Source organism: Mustela erminea, chromosome 5 (assembly GCF_009829155.1).
Source record: "Mustela erminea isolate mMusErm1 chromosome 5, mMusErm1.Pri, whole genome shotgun sequence".
Classification (NCBI taxonomy): Eukaryota; Metazoa; Chordata; class Mammalia; order Carnivora; family Mustelidae; genus Mustela; species Mustela erminea.
Window position 1 is genome coordinate 101,163,372 of NC_045618.1, and position 18,750 is coordinate 101,182,121.

An 18,750-nucleotide genomic window follows, 5' to 3' on the forward strand; every position below is an offset into this window, starting at 1 on the left:
ATCTGAAGCTGAGTAGTATGACTCTCCAGAATCCACGTGCTTTATATATGCACCAAGTTTCAGCCTAGTTTTAAGTACTTCCTTCAACTGGTCATCAGCTACACTAGTCTCGGCAGTAAAAATAATCCAAAGACATGTCAACTGTTGGCAGTGGACTACAGAAGCTGTGTGCATAATGAGTGAAGACTAAAACAGCAATCCAATGAATCTTCAGCTCACAAGACATCATGCCCTGTGCCAACAACAGCTGGAAAATGGTGTATTAAAACAGACTATTTTTAACTGGTCTAGATTTTCCTATTTTAAATAATATCCGTATTATAAAATATACTCACAAATGTTTCCAGTAATGCATTTGTTATTATTTGAACTATGTCTTGTGCAGGGGAGTTAGCTAATGGAATGCTCTCTATTTTGCCTTCTTTGTGTCTGGCCAGCAGCAGGGCTGGAAGGGTTGCAGCATATTTATTTGACCTATGAAGAAATGTAGTATTAAGATTTCCAATAAAATATAGCAAGTCATCAAAAACATAAACAATTAGTCCGGGAGGTCAGAGTGGGAAGTAGCAAATGGGGAAGCCCTATTACTAGAGAAAAAAATGAACTCGATTTCCTGGCAAACTTGAGTTCTGTATGAGGCTATCTGAGGAAGTGCAGGAGCCTTGACAACCTAGATTAAAAGAAAGCAACAGATAAAAACCTAGCCAGATTTTCTTTTTCTCTAGACAACTTACCCAACAAGAAAATGTCTAAACAGGATTAGGAACATGCTGCATGGTTATCGACCTTTCTGGACAGCTCACCATACTGCTGAGCAGGAGACAAGCATTTACTAGAAACCTACTATTTTCCAAGCACTCTTTCAGGCACCTTTAGTTTTCATTTAACCCTCAGAATGGCCCTACATGAGACCACTATTACCTGCACTTGATAGAGAAGGACACCAGGACTCAGAGAGTGATAAATGGCCCAGCTAGGCTTCAAACGGAGGTGCCCCTCATACAAAGTCTATGCTCTCTCCACTGCGACAAAGCCCCAATCTGCCACTTCTTACCACTACTTTTGCTAACAAAAGAGGGGAATCACTAAATTAAATAGAAAAAAATGCTTGGTGTGAAACAACCAGTGAGGTAGTCACATATATATCATGTAAAATCTCAATTGATGATAAAACAAAGTATAGATGTTATAATACATAAACATTAGTAGAGGGTCCAGTCTTCAAATTACCTGGAAGACTCTCTTAGGTGATCAGTTGGTTACAAATAAAACGTGCTCTGAAAACTACTGGCCCAACTCTTGGACCACAGTTAAATGCACAATGACAGCAGAGTACAAGACAGTGGGTGACTTCCTTATGTCAGGTGAATAGGCTTCATATTTTCTAAAGATCTGGAGTTCAGGATTTACTTGACAAGTTACTGCTTTCATGGATAGAAAGAGAGCTTAATCACGAAGGGCATATGTCACCAGTGTTCAGGATGAAAGATGTAAGCTCAAATGACAATTAGGAATATTACAGTCAGGAGGTAAGCAAGACAAATTATTGGGACTTAACTCCACTTGCACCTGAAAATAAGCCATTAATGCAGAATGTGATGTACATGTATTACTGTATGTATTGTGTATGCATTACTAATCTCCAAATTTTCGATTCAGTCCTTCATTCTGAACCAACTGAAATATCTGGTAGTTCATAGGACTCCCACACTCTACAAATAAAGCAACTTATGTGGTTAAAAAAAGCACTGATTAAGTGTATGTTTGCAATAACTTAAAATTAGGTGGCACTATCAGGTATAGTTATATTGCCTAAAACTGAATGAGAAAATTCTGATATTTATACATACCTTGGTGGCAAATCAAAACCCAGACACTCAAGATGCAAAATTCCCAAAACTTTGATAATTCCAAAGAACCAAAACTGCAGGTAAGAGAACCCAAAGAGGAAAATTTTTATAGAAAGATGAAATAGCATGAATCCAAGGTCACCCCTATGGGGACTCTAGCCTAAAGCAAAAGAATAACTAAAAATTCTAAATATGCAGGTGGTACTTCCCAGATCTTCTTTGAAGAAAATTAAAAATTTAGGTATATTGCTGACCTATTTTCCTTCATCAACTGTGTAAAGACAAACAATATATTATCTTGCAAACTTCTTCCTCTCTAAAATTAGAAGACCAAATAAACTTACAGTATTAAAACATCTTCTTCAGAATAAATTCCAGTGATAACATATCCTTTTAGGCAGTTTCCTGCTTCAGTGAAATCTTCTTTCACTATAAATACATAGACAAGACAAAACTCTGAAACCTTTAAAATTATGTGGGCTATATAACTGATGAACAGACTTATAAATGGCTGTAATTTACTATTAATTATAAAGGTAAATATTTACAGGTAGATCTTATATAACTTAGTAGTTCTAAAATAAATCTATGTTCTTTTTATGACATTTGATTACTAGAGAAATGTAAATTGATATAATGCAATTATGGTTCCCTAAACAAATATACTCTAAATGTGATTTATCAAATTTATAGCATTCTAATCATACAGAGTTACTGAATAAATATTTGTTGCTTTTTAATTTACTCCTAAGGTAAGGTAATTGAAACAGCTGTCCTACACATAGCCTGGAAAGAGAAGTGTATGTGAAATGATGAATACATTATCATCCCAAAATCTAGAAGTGCTTACATGTACAGAAAAAATAGAAGACTAGTAATTCTAGGCCTTTAACAGTATCTATGTTAGGATTCTGCAATTATGAGGGATTTGTGTCTTTATATTTCCCCTATTTTCTGTAATGTGTTTTTGTTACCTTTGAACTTTAATTGGTGTATCTGTCTTTTTTCATTTGTTAGGATACAGATAATTTGTTATCTGTAATAATAATTTTTTACTTATCTGTAAGAAATAATTTATTTCTGTAGCTTTCTGAATATGTTTTTGTAAATAATATTATATTTTGGATCATGTTAATGACTATTTTATGACCAAGAAACAAGTCTGAATTAAACGCTCATAGACCAATGAGAGAACAGAGGTAAACTTATATAAATGATGTATTCTTGCAACATGAAGGCTAAATGGTAGTGCAGCACTGCATGGAAGGTTCATGGCAGTTCAAACAGAAAACTGAGGACAAAAGAACTGAGTCCTAAAGCATCTAGTACTCCGGACATGCTGAACCCAAAAGTTCTGCACCTAAGTAGTCAATACTGTGCTCATGGTGTGAGCATCAGCACTGTTAGCATCTGGTAACCACAAGGCTGTATTCTTTAAAAAGGATAGATACTTTCCACAAGATTAAGAAACACTGTAGCAAAGCCAGGTTACTAAAGTGGCAGTCAGCCAGTAAGCAGCATTGAGGGCTCATTTATAACCATGAATTTCATGAGAAACTATTACCCTGTGAAAATATTTTCTTCAGCCTGTGTTACATCAAAGCAGAAAAGATTCATTTAAAAAAAATAAACAAAAAGAGGCCTGGATGGCTCAGTCAGTTAAGCATCCAATTCTCGGTTTTAGTTCAGGTCCTGATTTTTGGAGTTGTTGAGACTGAGGCCTGCATCAGGCTCAGTGCTGGGCATGGAGCCTGCTTAAGATTCTCTCTCTCCCTCTTCCTCTGCCTGCCCCCTCAAAACAAAAACAAAAACAAAAGAGAGAGAGGGAAAGAAAGAAGAAAAGTAAACAATTAAAACTGACTGTCTATACTTTTATTTCTAAGAGAAAACAGAACTAAATTCTGGTCAGTAATTGATGATCATTATCTAAAACAATGACAGAATCTGTTTCAGCTTCTTCTTTTTTTTTTTTTGATAAATAACAGTGGAAAATTATACTATGTCCATATAATTTCCTCATACAGAAGCCTCTCTACTCATTAATATGTTTCTTTTTTAAAAATTATTTTATTTATTCATTTGAGAGAGGCACAAATGGGGGAGAGGAGCAGAGGGAAAGGGAGAAACAGGCTCCCCACTGAGAGGTAGCCCAATATGAGGCCTGATCCCAGGACCCCAAGGTCATAACCTGAACCAAAGGAAGACACTTAACCAACGGAGCCACCCAGGCACCCCTTGAATATGTTGTGTTTTTTTTTTTCTTTGAAAGATTTGATTTATTCATTTGACAGACAGAGATCACAAGTAGGCAGAGAGGCAGGCAGAGAGAGAGAGGGGGAAGCAGGCTTCCTGCTGAGCAGAGAGCCAGATGTGGGGCTCGATCCCAGGACCCTGGGATCATGACCTGAGCCGAAGGCAGAGGCTTTAACCCACTGAGCCATCCAGGCACCCCATGAATATGTTTCTTAAAAGGCTCATCATATATCTTGCTACTTCTGCAATGGAAATATTTAAAACTACAGACCTTGATAAATACATACATACATACATACATACATACTCTAGACCTGATACACATCCATTTCCACCAAACAAGACTGTCAGTTTTCCTCTGAACATTTAAAAACCAGACATACTCTCCTCCTGGTGAAAACTACATATATGTCAGAATATACTGCAACCCCAAGTATAAGAAAAAAATCATTTAATCTAAATAAGAATGTTCTTAAATCACAATAAATATATTTGTGATATAATATTAATGGTGACCTCCAATATTTAGTTGTGTATCTATAAACATGTTTTAACTGCATAAAATAAATACATTAACTTAGCAATACTGCTTTTTCCCCACTGTCATGTTACTGAATTGTTACATTTATATACACACACACATATACATATACTACACATATATCTATTTTTTTTTAGCTCTACCAACAAGAGTTGAAAAGCAAGAACACTCCAGTAACTAAAAACACTCCTAATCCCTAGATTTTGGTTTCTAAATTCCATGTCCCACTAAAAGGAACTTAGACCCTTGGTTGAGAAATGGCTGATTCTAGGAATGGGACTGGGAACATTTTGTACCAAAAAGACATACCCAAAAAAAGATGGAAACTTGTCGAAAGGACACAGGAGTCTGACTGAAGGGGTGTGACAGCAACTAATTATAACCCACTGAATAAAATAAGGACTCAGGTGTCTATACTGAAAAACAAACAATGAGAAGGAAAAGCTCTTACAGTAGTATGTGAAATGTATTAGTACATATATAGAATGAATAGGGAGTTAGAAATTTTCCACTTGGCAACCACCATAGTTCTAGCTCTTTCAAGCAATGGATTCTAAAACTGGAATGCAAAAGTATAATGAGAAACAGGACATTTACAGAGCTTTAAATTCTATCCCCAAAAGATACTTACTAATTACAAAGGGGGAAAAAAAGTATCTTTCATGTAAAGAGACCTGGCACATACAACATTAGACAAAGGAGACACTTCAGCCCTCATGATAACCACATTAATCTTTAAATCATTAGAATCGACATGAACAATAAACCAATATCTGATATAAAATAAGTGCTCAGTAAATGTTAGTAGTCAGCTCTTGTGAATAAAATTCATTTGTACATAAAAATTTAGTCAATTCATAACAGCCTTTTATTGTTATACATTTTCTCATTCAATAGATGTTGAAAGTCCAGTAACTATCAGATGAATATCTGCAAAAACCAAAAACAACAAAAAGAAGAAAATCTAATATCTGACTGAAAAAGTCTGAGAACAATCAATCTAGTGAAATAACAAAAGGCATCCTATCCAGATTACATCATTCAGGCACACTGGAACAATCTCTACGTTGTTTAACATTATACTTTTGACTTATTTTTTAAAGACTTATTCATTTGGGAGGGATGGAGGGAGGGAGGAGGAGGAAGAGGGAGGAGGAAGAGAGAGAGAGTACAAGCGTGAACACGTACACAGGGAGGGGTGGAAATGGGAGAGAATCCTAAGCTGACTCCCTGCTGAGCACAGAGCCCCACTAAGGGCTAGATCTCACAACCCTGAGATCATTATCTGAGCCAAAAACAAGAGTCAGACACTTCACCAACTGAGCCACCCAGGTGCCCCTATACTTTTGATTTTTGTTAAGAGATAATTATGTGTAAATCTTATCATTTATATAAATGATCAAAGTATATTGTTCCCTATATCTTTTACATTAAAAGAAATATGAAAAATCCCTCTCAGCATTTACAATCAGGGAAAAGTTTTTTATTGCCATTTATTATATAATGATGATAAGAAAGCAAAAATTTCATCTTTCTATTTCCGATTGCTGCCAGATTGCCTAAGGTTAAGTTTTATGACCAACTGCAGTGTTTTCTAAATATTCTATACAATTATCCCCTGATCTTTTATGGCTTAACTCTTACTCTTGTTTTAATGATTTTATTGTATTTGTGCTTTTTATTATCTGAAAGCCTTAATTCTTTTTGGAAGGTGCCCAGCTCAGGGCACCAAGCACCTGTGGTAGCTAGGAAGAAAAAGTCAATGGGTAGAAGCAAAAACATTAGAAAGGCAAAGACAAAGGAGTAAGACACAGACTCATTCACTTCACAATTTTTCATAAAGAGAATACAAATGAAAAAGCTGTCCTCTCTAGGATTTTGCCTTTTAAGACGGGAAGCCACAGAACACGCATTCACATTCTTATTATTTCCTTCTAGTAAGTTCTTTTGGCTTTTATTTTAAAAGATTTTGAAGGGCTGCCTGGGTGGCTCAGTGTGTTAAGCCTCTGTCTTAGCTCAGGTCATGATTTCCGGGTCTAGGATAGAGCCCCGCATCAGGCTCTCTGCTCAGCAGGGAGACTGCTTCCCGCCCCCCACCCCCCGCCCCCCGCCTGGCCTCTCTGTCTACTTGTGATCTCTCTCTGTCAAATAAATAAATAAAAGCCTTTTAAAAAAAATAAAAGATTTTGAAGACAACATAGAGGGGAACAACTGCTAGAAAGAAATTTGTAGAAAGCAGAATTTAATAAGTTAACAGTATCTGTTATCTATAGATATGATGCTACATGGGGATACTCTTCCCAGAAAAATATCCTTAAAAGATTTTATTCAGAATTTGAAATTCATCTTAAATTAGAGAAAAACAAGGGGGCAGGTTTGCTAGATAAATACAAACAGCTAACCTGTGATGAAAAAAAAACACTAAAGGTTTTGTTACACAGTCAATTCAAGAATTATCCATATGGGAAGGCAAGAGAATAACATTCTAACAATAATACTGGTTAGAAAAAAACAAAACAAACCCCTGTGTACTCTTCCTTTACTACTTACTGAAAGCCATTCCTATAAAGCTAGAAAAAATAAGAGTCTAAAAATAGAGAAGTTGTGATATTAAAGGAACACTATAGTCTATGATGTTATGTAAAACTAACAATTAATTGCTGTAAGTGCTGTTTCAAAGCTGAATGAAAAAACATTAAATTGAAATGCTCCAAAAATAAGATGGATTAATTGACAGGTGGAAGGATGGACAGATGCACAGGTAGGTGCTAAATCAAGTAAGTACAAGTTAAATGCCAATATAAGAATCTAGACGGTAGGTATATGGATGTTCACTATAAAATCTTTCAACTTTGCTGTATGTTTGAAAATTTTCATAATAAAATGTTGGAAAAATAAATGCAAAAAAATTTTTGAAAGAGAAAGCAAAAATACTGAAGTTCAGTAATACTGATAATTTGGATCTATAATACAAGACTATAGAGGCCCATATAAAGAAAAAAAAATGACAGAAGAAATTAAAAGCACTCTCATCTTCCATAGAAGGAGTCAAAAATCATTAAAATGGTCTTTAATTTTATTGATTCCAATATTTTTGTTTGTTTTTTTTAAAGACTATCTTCTCTATGGGGCGTCTGGGTGGTTTAGTTGTTTAACACCTGCCTTCGGCTCAGGTCATGATCCCAGGGTCCCAGAATTGAGCCCCACAGGAATTGAGCCCCACATCGGGCTCCCTGCCTGGCAGGAAGCCTGCTTCTCCCTCTCCTATTCCCCCTACTTGTGTTCCCTCTCTCTATGTGTGTCTCTGTCAAATAATAAATAAAATCTTAAAAAAAAAAAAAAAAAAAAGAACATCTTCTCTGGCTCTGGGGAAAATAAAACCAAAAGAAGCGTTCTCCATATAGACTAAACTAACTAAAGAAAGCATACAACAAGCAACAGAAACACAAATAAGTTTAGACAATATGTATAAATGATTAAAGTTCACCTGGAAGAGCCAACAGGCAAAATAAAAGATAAGAAAATGTATAAAAGACAAACAAAAGAGTTGACCCAATTATATATTTCAACATGTATTATAAAACTAATAGATTAGAGGGGTGCGCCTGGGTGGCTCAGTCGGTTAAGTGTCCAACTCTTGATTTCAGCTCAGGTCATGATCTCAGGGTCCTGGAATAGAGCCCCATGTTGGGCTGTGCGCTCAGGATGCAGCTGCCTTGTCTCTCTCTCCTTCTGCCCCTCACCTTGCGTTCTCTGTCTCTCAAATAAATAAATAAATCTTTTTAAAAAAATGAATAGATTAGGTATTGACAGGGAAATAAAAGTGAACAAAATAGAAAATATTTAAACAGATACACAGAGACACACACAAATACAGACATGGATTTAATATGGTGATAGTGGAATCAAAAAAAAAAAAAGAATGAATGAAAAAAGGACAACTGTTAACTATTCAGACAAAATAAAGTTGGCCCCTAACCTCATACCATGCACAAAAATATCCAAATAGTTAAAGACTTAAAAAAGAAAAAAATCAAAGAACACAATCAAGAGTAGAAAGGCATGCTATGGTACAGAATAAATAAAGAATTCCTGCAACTCAACAACAGCCTCCTTAAAAAATGAGCATAGGATTTGAATAGACACTTCTCCAAAGAAGAGATACAAATGTCCAAAAAGCACATAAAAAGATGCTCAGTATCACTATTTATCAGGAAAGTAAAAATCAAAACCACAATCAAATCAAAACCTCACACCCATGAGCATGGCTAGTATCAAAAAACCAGAAAATAACAATGTTGGTGAGGATGTGGAGAAGTCAGAACACTTGTATACTAGTGGTGGGAATATAAAATGGTACAGCCACTAGGGAAAACAGTATGTTCACCCATGTTCACAGAAGCATTATGCACAATAGCTAAGAGGTGAAAACAACCCAAATGTTAGTTAACAGATGAATGGATAAATAAAATGTTTTATATACATACAATGTAATTTTACTTATCCCTTAAAAAGAAGGAAATTCCTTTTTTTAAAATATTTATTTATTTGAAAGAGAGAGAGGAGAAAGAGAGAGAGAGTAGGGAGGGGCAGAGGGAAAGAGAGAAACTCTAGCAGATGCCTCTCTAAGTTCAGAGCCTTATCTCAAGACCCCAAATCAAGATCTAAGCTCAAACCGAGACTCAGGTGCTTAACCAACAGTGCACCCATAGGCCCCTAAAAGCAAGGAAATTCTGACACATGCTACAACATGGCTCAATCTTAAAGACATCCTGCTAAGTGAAATAACCAGACAATAAGAGACAAGTCAGACTCACTGAGATATAAAGTAGAATTGAGGCTTTCAGGGGCTAGGGAAATAGGGAAATCAGAGCTGTTGAACAGGGACAGGGTTTTGGTTTTGCAAAATGAAAAAAATTCTGGAGATTAGCTGTACAACAATGTAAATATATTTGACACTAGTGAACTATATGCTGAATCAGTTAAGGTGGTAAATTTTGTTACATGTATTTTATCAAAATTTTAAAAAAGAAAAATATTCAAAGCAAGAAGACAATATAAATTAGTATAAGAAAATATAAATTAAAACAAGAAGAAAATATGTGACTACTAACTGACTTTTAACTGATAAGGTTGATAGAGATTTTCTATAACTGAAATCAGTGGATAAATCTCAAAATCAATACATTTGAAAACAAATTTTAAACTGCTAAATACAAAATTATTAAAGCTAACAACCAAACTGGGGGAAAATAACAAACAAAATAACAAGAATCTAATATCCTTAATACATAAAAATCTCATAGTAATTCATTAGACAAGCACTAAAACCCCATTTTTAAAAAATGAATAACACATATAACACACAGCTTATAGAAAACATAAAGTTATCCTCCTACTGGGAATCTATACCCATTAAACAGTCTAAATTCCACAGATAGATGTATAAATTAAAAAATTCTTTATAGCAAAAAGAAAAGAGTGAAACGACAGATCTTATTTGTTGGTAAACAGTTAAATAAATTATGGTATATGCATCCAAATACATAGCCATGATGATTTTGAAGAATATTAATCATAGGGGAAAAAAGCACCCATGTAATATTAAATAAAAACTGCAAAATACTAACCTAGATACACAGCACTAGCCCAATTACATTAAAATATATACAAATATGCAATACATAGTTAAACAGAGAAAAGAGGGAAAGAATTATACCAAAATTTAACAACTAGGGCACCTGGGTGGCTCAGCTGGTTAAGCAACTGCCTCTGGCTCAGGTCATGATCCCAGAGTCCTAGGATTGAGTCTGGCATCGGGCTTCCTGCTCAGCAGGGAGACTGCTTCTCCCTCTGACCTTGCCCCTCATGTTCTCTCTCTCTCTCTCTCTCTCTCTCAAATAAATACATAAAATCTTTAAATAAATAAATAAATTTGGGGGCGCCTGAATGGCTCAGTGGGTTAAGCCTCTGCCTTCAGGCTTGGGTCATGATCCCAGGGTCCTGGGACCGAGCCCCACATCAGGCTCTCTGCTCAGTGGGGAGCCTGCTTCCTCCTCTCTCTCTCTCTGCCTGCCTCTCTGCCTACCTGTGACCTCTGTCTGTCAAATAAATAAATAAAATATTTTTTAAAATAAATAAATAAATTTACAACTAAATAATCTTGGATTTTTTCCTTCAAGTTTAATTTCAAAATTCTGTAATTTGAGTTCTCGATCATTAAAAAAGATATTAATTCATTTTTTTAAAAACTAGCAATCAAGTTTTTAACTATTACCTAACTCCTTACCTGTTGTCATGTTTGGGCTAAACAGTCCCAGCACTGACACACTAGAGTAGGAGATCAGGTCTTTATGTAATTCCCCATTTAAATACTCTTCTGCTTCTTGGACCGATGTTATGTTCACTGGGCATGAAATCCTGTTGCTGAATGAATAGATAGCTATATTCAAAATTAATTTTTAAGGATACTTTTCAGGTTGCAAAAAAAAAAAATAAATAAAACATACTGACACTGACGAACACTATATTCCACAGGGTAAATATCTGACAAAATAAAGACAAATACTATTCTAATTTAAAAAAAAAAAAACACCCTCATTAAACACAACCTCGAACTCCCCTGAAGTGAAGGAATAAGCTCTCTTCACCTTATCCTGTGATCTCATTTCCTTACTCCTTAACCTATTCAAGGTGTGTCTACAAAGTATGGGAATTAAGTTTATAGACCTCAAAATTTAAAAGTCTTAGGGAGAAGCTGAATACTCACAGCTGGATAAATTTTAGGAGATCTTCGGTTCCTAACATTCCAGTGTAAGACACTGGGGTCTCGCCTTCCTTATACATCTTCACAACAGGAAATTCAGTGACATTTTGCTTAGTACATAAATCAGACCAATCTGCACAGTTCACTCTAGCAAGCAGCATAGTGGATGTGCCTAAACAAGAGGAAATGCACATTTTATAAATATTAATGTAGAAAACTCAGTTGTGTAGACTTAACAACATTTTTACCCCATTCTTTTTTAACCTCTCATCAGCATGAATGGCTTCTACTGGACACTCTCTTCCCCTGATTTTTGCAACCCCTTCCCCAAATGGCTTATTTTCCCATCTCCTTTGCTGCTCTATTTTTGGGTCCCTTTTCCATGTTCATCTGCCAGTAGAGTCTAAGATGTCTGCAGTATTACATCCCTGATACCTGATCAATGCATGAATTTCCAAAGGTGTTCCTAATTTAAAGATTTAAAACAAAAAAAACCCAGATTCTCTTAGCTATAGCTACTAGGTACGGGTAGGTATAAAAATTTGATATATGCTGCCACCTTGTGACTGAGTATAAAATATTCTTCATCATCTTAGATAAGTGGTTTTTTCCCCACAAAGTCAACATGAAAAGTTATAGGACGCATGCCCAAAGTATTACAATAGTCTTCCAATTTGGCATAATATGGTGTAGTAGAACGTACCCATACTATGCATTTCTACATTAAGCCCCCTGAACTTCTAAAACAGTCCCTTTATCTGATTATCTAATTACTAAAAGGATTGTTACTCATATAGAACATCCTAAATGAAAAAGGAAATCAAGTCTTGGGTTGGTTATCTGCTTTTTTATTCTACAAACAAATACAACTCAGAGTCCTTGCACTGAGGCGCCTGGGAGTCTCTTTATTTGTTCATTAATAGAAAAGAATGTAAAGGAATCTGTTTCCATTTCATTTGGTATTGACAAATGGGCTGGGTTGGGGGATAATTCTATTATTCAGGGACATTATCCAATTATTTCTTCATTATGGCTTATATTTTTCCTCCATTCCTTTTTCTTTCTCTTAATTTTTTGCCAATGAGGTTGGAGAACCTTAAAAAAGAAATTTAAATCTTTCCATAGACTGCATCTAGGAAGGAGAATCTGAAAGAGTAACAGGATTTTTAAAAAATATATTAGGAATTACATTATCTGAGACTTAATCACCTCTTCACTTGGGTAATGAAGAAATCAGAAGTTGGATCAAATGTGGTTGAGAAATGAACTGAGGAAAAATAGTTCAAAGTGATTTTTTTTTTTTAAGATTTTATTTATTTATTTGTCAGAGAGAGAGCGAGCGCGAGCGAGCACAGGCAGACAGAGTGGAAGGCAGAGTCAGAGGGAGAAGCAGGCTCCCTGCGGAGCAAGGATCCCGATGTGGGACTCGATCCCAGGACGCTGGGATCATGACCTGAGCTGAAGGCAGCTGCTTAACCAACTGAGCCACCCAGGCATCCCTCAAAGTGATTTTTAAAATCTCTTATGTTTTTATTACCATAGAACATGTTATATTTAGGACTGACTTTCTAGAATTAATTTCTTAAGTTCACAAAAGTCCCTAGTATATAAATAAGTTATATACTATTAGCTTATTCATTTATTCAACAATTATTAAACCCCAAATATTCTACAATGTAAGTCAATATGCCAAGTCCAGTGAACTAAGTACAAGATATGGTATCTACCTACAAAAAACTTACTAAAAATTGAAAGAACCTGTAAGCTAGTGCCCCAAAAAACTAAATGGTGGATACATTCCTAAAGTAGCTAAAATAATAAGCCTAGTTAATTAGCTTAGCTAAGAAAAAAAAAAAAAAAACAAGAAAAACTGTAGGAAAAGGCATATTACAGATATGAAGCATGATACATTCTTATTCAAATGATTATAAAACATTATCCTAATCCATCATTACCTCTCTCTTATTAATATGCCTCCTTTCCTCTCCTTATGTCTATGCTAGAACGATGGCATAGGTATTTTGAATTCAAGCCCATTCCTTGAATTCAAGTCTATTCCTTGAATTCTTATTTACCTACCCCTGGATCAGGTTTTCATAGAACAGTTAGAAGACTTTGGCTATTAAGAAATATCCCAGTCCATAAGGAGCTAACTAAACAGCTTTAAGAACACTGAGATCTTAGATCTTTGGTTAGACTGTGAGATTGGGTCTTATCTGTCACATTTTTGTTTAAGGGTATTTAGTATTCATTTAATATTTAATAGTAACTGGCTCAAGAGTAGGCACTCAGTAAATGTTTGCTAAATGAATTCAGACTAAATGATTACTGGATTAACTGTGTGGCCACAAGTACTTAATATATAGGCTCTCTAACTACTACTGAAGACAGGTCCATGAAAAGAACCAAGATGAATGCTTCTGAGCATTTCTGAAACTTATGGTTCATTAATGTAATGTTGGAGACACAAATATAAAACATGGAATTTTACATGGTTTTCTTCATCTTTAGCATGATAGAGTTTTACAAATAGCTATAGCTTAAAATCAAGAAAATAAGCATGCATACCACATTACGTACCTTTTAATTTAATTGCCAAATCGATATAGGACTGCAGAAATGCCATGGATACTGCTTGCCCTACATTAAAATAAAAAATTCAACAGATACTGCAACATGCGTATCTCCAAAGCATCAGCGACTATACATTTACAATCATACTGATTTATAGGATTTCCCAAAACTGTTATTCCTTCATAAGAAATATTCTAATATACGGTACCCAATAGTATGCAATCATTTAAGAGGATTCTAAATGCAACTAATTTTCTGCACTCATAGTGCAAGGAAAATAGTTGAAGGGCTTTTTCTTGAAGTTAAAAGGAGTATATGTCTTACAGATCCATAAGACTGTTAATATATTAAAAACATCAGCATGAATTGGTAATTTTTCTAAATTAGTAAATGTTTCAATATGTGCAGCCTAGTTGGGACATATGAACACTATGTCATTCTACAACATGCAATATACAGAATGCAAAAATAAAATCCACCCACTTTGAATCCTCTAATACACAATATTCCCTGACTCTGAAGACTCATACTCACAACCAGCATAGAAAAGCACTATGCTATCAGAAGCCACTACTGTCGTGTTAAAAGTCTCTTCTGTCAGTTCCACCGTGAGTTCCAAAGGCAACCGTCTCTTCCTATCTCTGTAAACAGTTTCTGCCACTTCATCATCTTGAATATCTAAAATGTTCAAAAATAAGTTAATGTATATTTAAATGCATAACTTATATAAATATAAATTCTACTGTATGACAAGCACTGTGATGGACAGTAGGGAAAACAGTAAACAAAACAGACTGAGTCCCTGACCACGTGGAGCTCCTATTTACAGAAAAGTCAGACAATAAACTCATCACTGAATAAACACATAGTTGTAACTTGTGTCAGTTTAAGGAAAGAAAATGGTACCTGAGACACTGTAATAGGGAGATTCAGATCTGGAGAGCCAAAGCCTTCCAGCTAGAGAATCCAAACTTTTTAGAAAAATGTCTTAGACAAAAGGAAAAATATATATGAAGGCTCTAAGACATAAAAGAGCCCAACACAGGGCTTGATCTCATGACCCTGAGATCATGACCTGTGCCAAAATCAAGAATTGGACACTTGACAAACTAAGCCACCCAGGTGCCCCAATTATGCTCATTTTTTATTTTTATTTTTTCAATTTTTTATTTAATTTCCATTTAATTAACATATACTCTATTATTAGTTTCTAAAGTAGAATTCAGTGAGTCATCAGTTGCATATAATACCCAGTGGTCATTAAGTTCATTTTAAAAGGAGAATCCTTATATTTTTGAAATGTACAGGGAAATCTTTTTGGATGAAACGCTATATTTGGGATTTGCAACAAAATAATAAGGGGTGGGCAGTGACTGGAACAGGATAGCCATGCATTGATGGTGGTTGGGTAGGGCCAGGTAATGGATACCAGGAGATTTGTTCCATTATCCTGTTTACTTTATGCTAAGTTCATAATTCTTTATAATAACACATTACAAAGAAAGGAATGGAGGAAGACAATTTACAAATGAGAGTATTATTTTCATATGATTTCTAATATTATAAAGTAAAAATACTAGATCTGAATTACAGTGCATCTCCACAGGTTTCAGCCATGAGACTCTAGTCAGTCACATTACTCTCCCTTAGTGTTAAATCTGAAACATAAGAGTTATACTATACTATCTTAAAGGAACTTTAAAACACCATGACACTAACAAGTTACAACTTCAATACCAAAATTAATAAAGGCCTATTTTCCTATTTACTGTATTTTTTCCTTCTTATTCACATATTTTCATTTCCTTTCTTTTTTTTTTTTAAGATTTTATTCATTTATTTGACAGATAGATCACAAATAGGCAGAGAGGCAGGCAGAGAGAGAGGAGGAAGCAGGCTCCCTGCTGAGCAGAGAGCGCAATGCGGGGCTCGATCCCAGGACCCTGAGATCATGACCTGAGCCAAAGGCAGAGGCTTTAACCCACTGAGGCACCCAGCGCCCCCCTTTCTTATTTTCTAATCCATTCTTGTGCTCTTCTTCCAACATTTCCCTGCTAAACCACAGATTCTTCATCTACGAAATGAAGGGGACATCAGCCAACTCAATCAAAGTAAATAATGTGTAGGAGAATAGCCCTGAAACTACATTATACTTCAAAAACATAAGCAATAAGTACAATAAAAAGGAATGAAATGGGTTAAAACAAGAAGTTTTAAATGTTACTGAAATTTACTCCCAAATTGTCAAGAATCAGATTTATTTACAATTACAAATCCAACAATATTTACTAGAATTTCATATCCTTATAGGAAAAAGAAAAGTAAAATACCAAGTTGTGGCTCCTAGGTTATTTTTTCTAAACATGGAAGAGACGAGGAGGGCTGAAAGAACCAATTTAGAAGATAAAGGCACAGATGTGGAAAGCTAGAAGCCTGGCATGTAACAATGAAATGTATTACACTCAACAAAATATAACATCCTTACCTTTTCTACCAAATTAACTTGATAAGATATTATTCAAAATAGGTTTCTCCAGGTATTTTCATATTCTTAACTGTCAAAACATTCTATGAGAAAGTTAATTCACTGAAATTTCACTGATCTTATGAGTGCCAAGCATAAATAGGGGGTGGAGGGGGAAGGAGCATCACAAAACTTATTACCCATATCTGGACTTGCCATGTTCTCATCTTCATCTTCTTGTATTTCTTCAATGTGCATATTACTTTCCACACGGGATATTATTAAATCAACATCATGTAAGACCAAAAATTCCACTGGCACTCCCTAGAAATACATTCATTTTTAAAATCATGACTAAAAATATGCCATTTTAATAAAAATGTTTTACTTGATATTAAAATGAAACTAAATCTTTAGAACTCCAGTTTTAAAATTAAATAAAACAAAAAAGGGAATTCCATAATCATTATAGAAAGAATCCAAAGCATATTTTATCTAAAGATAGTGTATACTAATGAAAGAAAAGGGCAAAAAACAACTAGTCGTCTCACTTGCCTGTCATAATTACATTATACTGAAGTCTGTAACATTTCACACATAACAGCATGTCCCAACTCAATATAAAAGGAATACATACACACACACACACAACTTAATCATAAACAGAACCAATCAAAATTATTTAGATATTCCACAGATATATTCAAAATAGTATTTCATCCTATAATAATTCTGCTAAAATTTAGCTAAAAACATTTAAAACTACAATTTGCCCCAGGTATTTTAAGAATACCAAATCTAACCCATTGAGATTATTCCATTGTAATCTCTAATACCCAACTATCGCATCTTAAAAACATGAAATTTTAGGCCACTAGATTATTTTAATAAATCATTCTTGACTGTAACTGTGCATGAGAATAAAGCTATAAAATAACTCTAAAGTGTGTTTGTTCTTTGATATCACATATTCATCTTTTTAATATTACAAAGTGAGCAACTTGTTACTTCTGTGGAAATAATAATGGGGTTAAAATGTATAATGATGAAAGTCAAACCAAATTTGTTTGGAGTATACATAGATATTGTGGTAATAAACTTTTTTATTCAAATACAATATCCACAAAGGAAGAACACAAATTATAAGTGTGTAGTTTGATGAATTTTTACAGAGCTGATACACTTATATAACCACCACACAGGTTAAGATACAGAACATTACCCAGCACACCCAGAGGCCATCTCCTTGCCTCTCCCTGTCATCACCATCCCCCAAAGGTAATCACTATTCTGACTTTCATCACCATCTATAAATTTTGCCAGTTTGAAATTTACATAATAGAATTATATACAGCTTATAATCTTTCTGTGACATTTCCCTTCTTTTGCTCAACACTATTTGTGAGGTATATTCAGGTTACATTCAAAAGCAGTTTATTCTTTTCCAATGATGAATTCATTATATGAATATACTAGTATGTACCATATGCATGTATGTGTTTATCCACTCTATTGCTTAAGGACGTATGTTATTTCCAGCTTTGGACCATTATAAATACTAACTGCTGGAACATTACTATAGCTGTCTTTTGGTGCACGTGTATACACATTTCTGCTGGGCAATGCTTAGGAATGAAACAGCTGGTTCACGTTTTATATACATAGCCTCAGCTTTAGGAAGCACTGCCAGATATTTTTCCAATTTTCATTGTACTAATTTTCTCTCCTACCAAAAGTTCTTGTAACTCTACCTTCTTACAAACACTTGCTAATTGTTACTTCTTAAATTTTTAGCCATTCTGGGGGGTAAGTACTGGTATCTCTAGTGGTTTTGTTTGCATTTCTATCTACAGTCTATTTGCTAATTGGATAAGGGAAATGCATCTTATGATGGAGAAAATTAACTGTCTCTACCTTAATTCAGTAATCAAAGGTAGCATCATTATGTGAGAAAACCAGACATCCTCCACATTAGGATAAGATAAAATACAAATGAACCAGAAGTGTGAAGTATTCTTACCCAGAATGTTTAATGGAGCTAGGCAATCTGACTTCCAGTTTTTAGGAAACATAAGGGGACAAAGGAGCAAGGCAGACAAAAGCAAAAGAAAACAGACAAATCCAGAATATGGAAACCCTGGCCCGTTTATCTAAAAGGCACTATCATGGGGGAAAAGAAGACATTGAGACATTTAAGAAACACACCAAATGCAATTCATAATCCTTAACTAAATTTTGGTTCACAAAAAACATCTATAGAAAATAATTTTAAGATGAGAAAATTGGAGTAGGAATTGGCTAT

The 18,750-nt window shown here is 34.8% G+C and overlaps 1 protein-coding gene across 4 annotated transcripts in view; it reads right to left on the reverse strand.

The window, feature by feature from the left end:
* Positions 1 to 18,750, reverse strand: part of TXNDC16 (thioredoxin domain containing 16) — a 112,039-nt gene that overhangs the window by 21,986 nt on the left and 71,303 nt on the right. For all 4 annotated transcript variants that reach the window (XM_032344233.1, XM_032344232.1, XM_032344231.1 and 1 more), the window contains 7 exons: positions 16,649 to 16,772; positions 14,519 to 14,662; positions 13,991 to 14,050; positions 11,414 to 11,582; positions 10,934 to 11,070; positions 2,195 to 2,279; positions 336 to 474 (listed from right to left, as the gene is read on the reverse strand). In XM_032344233.1, coding sequence (XP_032200124.1) covers positions 336 to 474; positions 2,195 to 2,279; positions 10,934 to 11,070; positions 11,414 to 11,582; positions 13,991 to 14,050; positions 14,519 to 14,662; positions 16,649 to 16,772 — 858 coding nt within the window. The remainder of the gene's footprint in view (positions 1 to 335; positions 475 to 2,194; positions 2,280 to 10,933; positions 11,071 to 11,413; positions 11,583 to 13,990; positions 14,051 to 14,518; positions 14,663 to 16,648; positions 16,773 to 18,750) is intronic.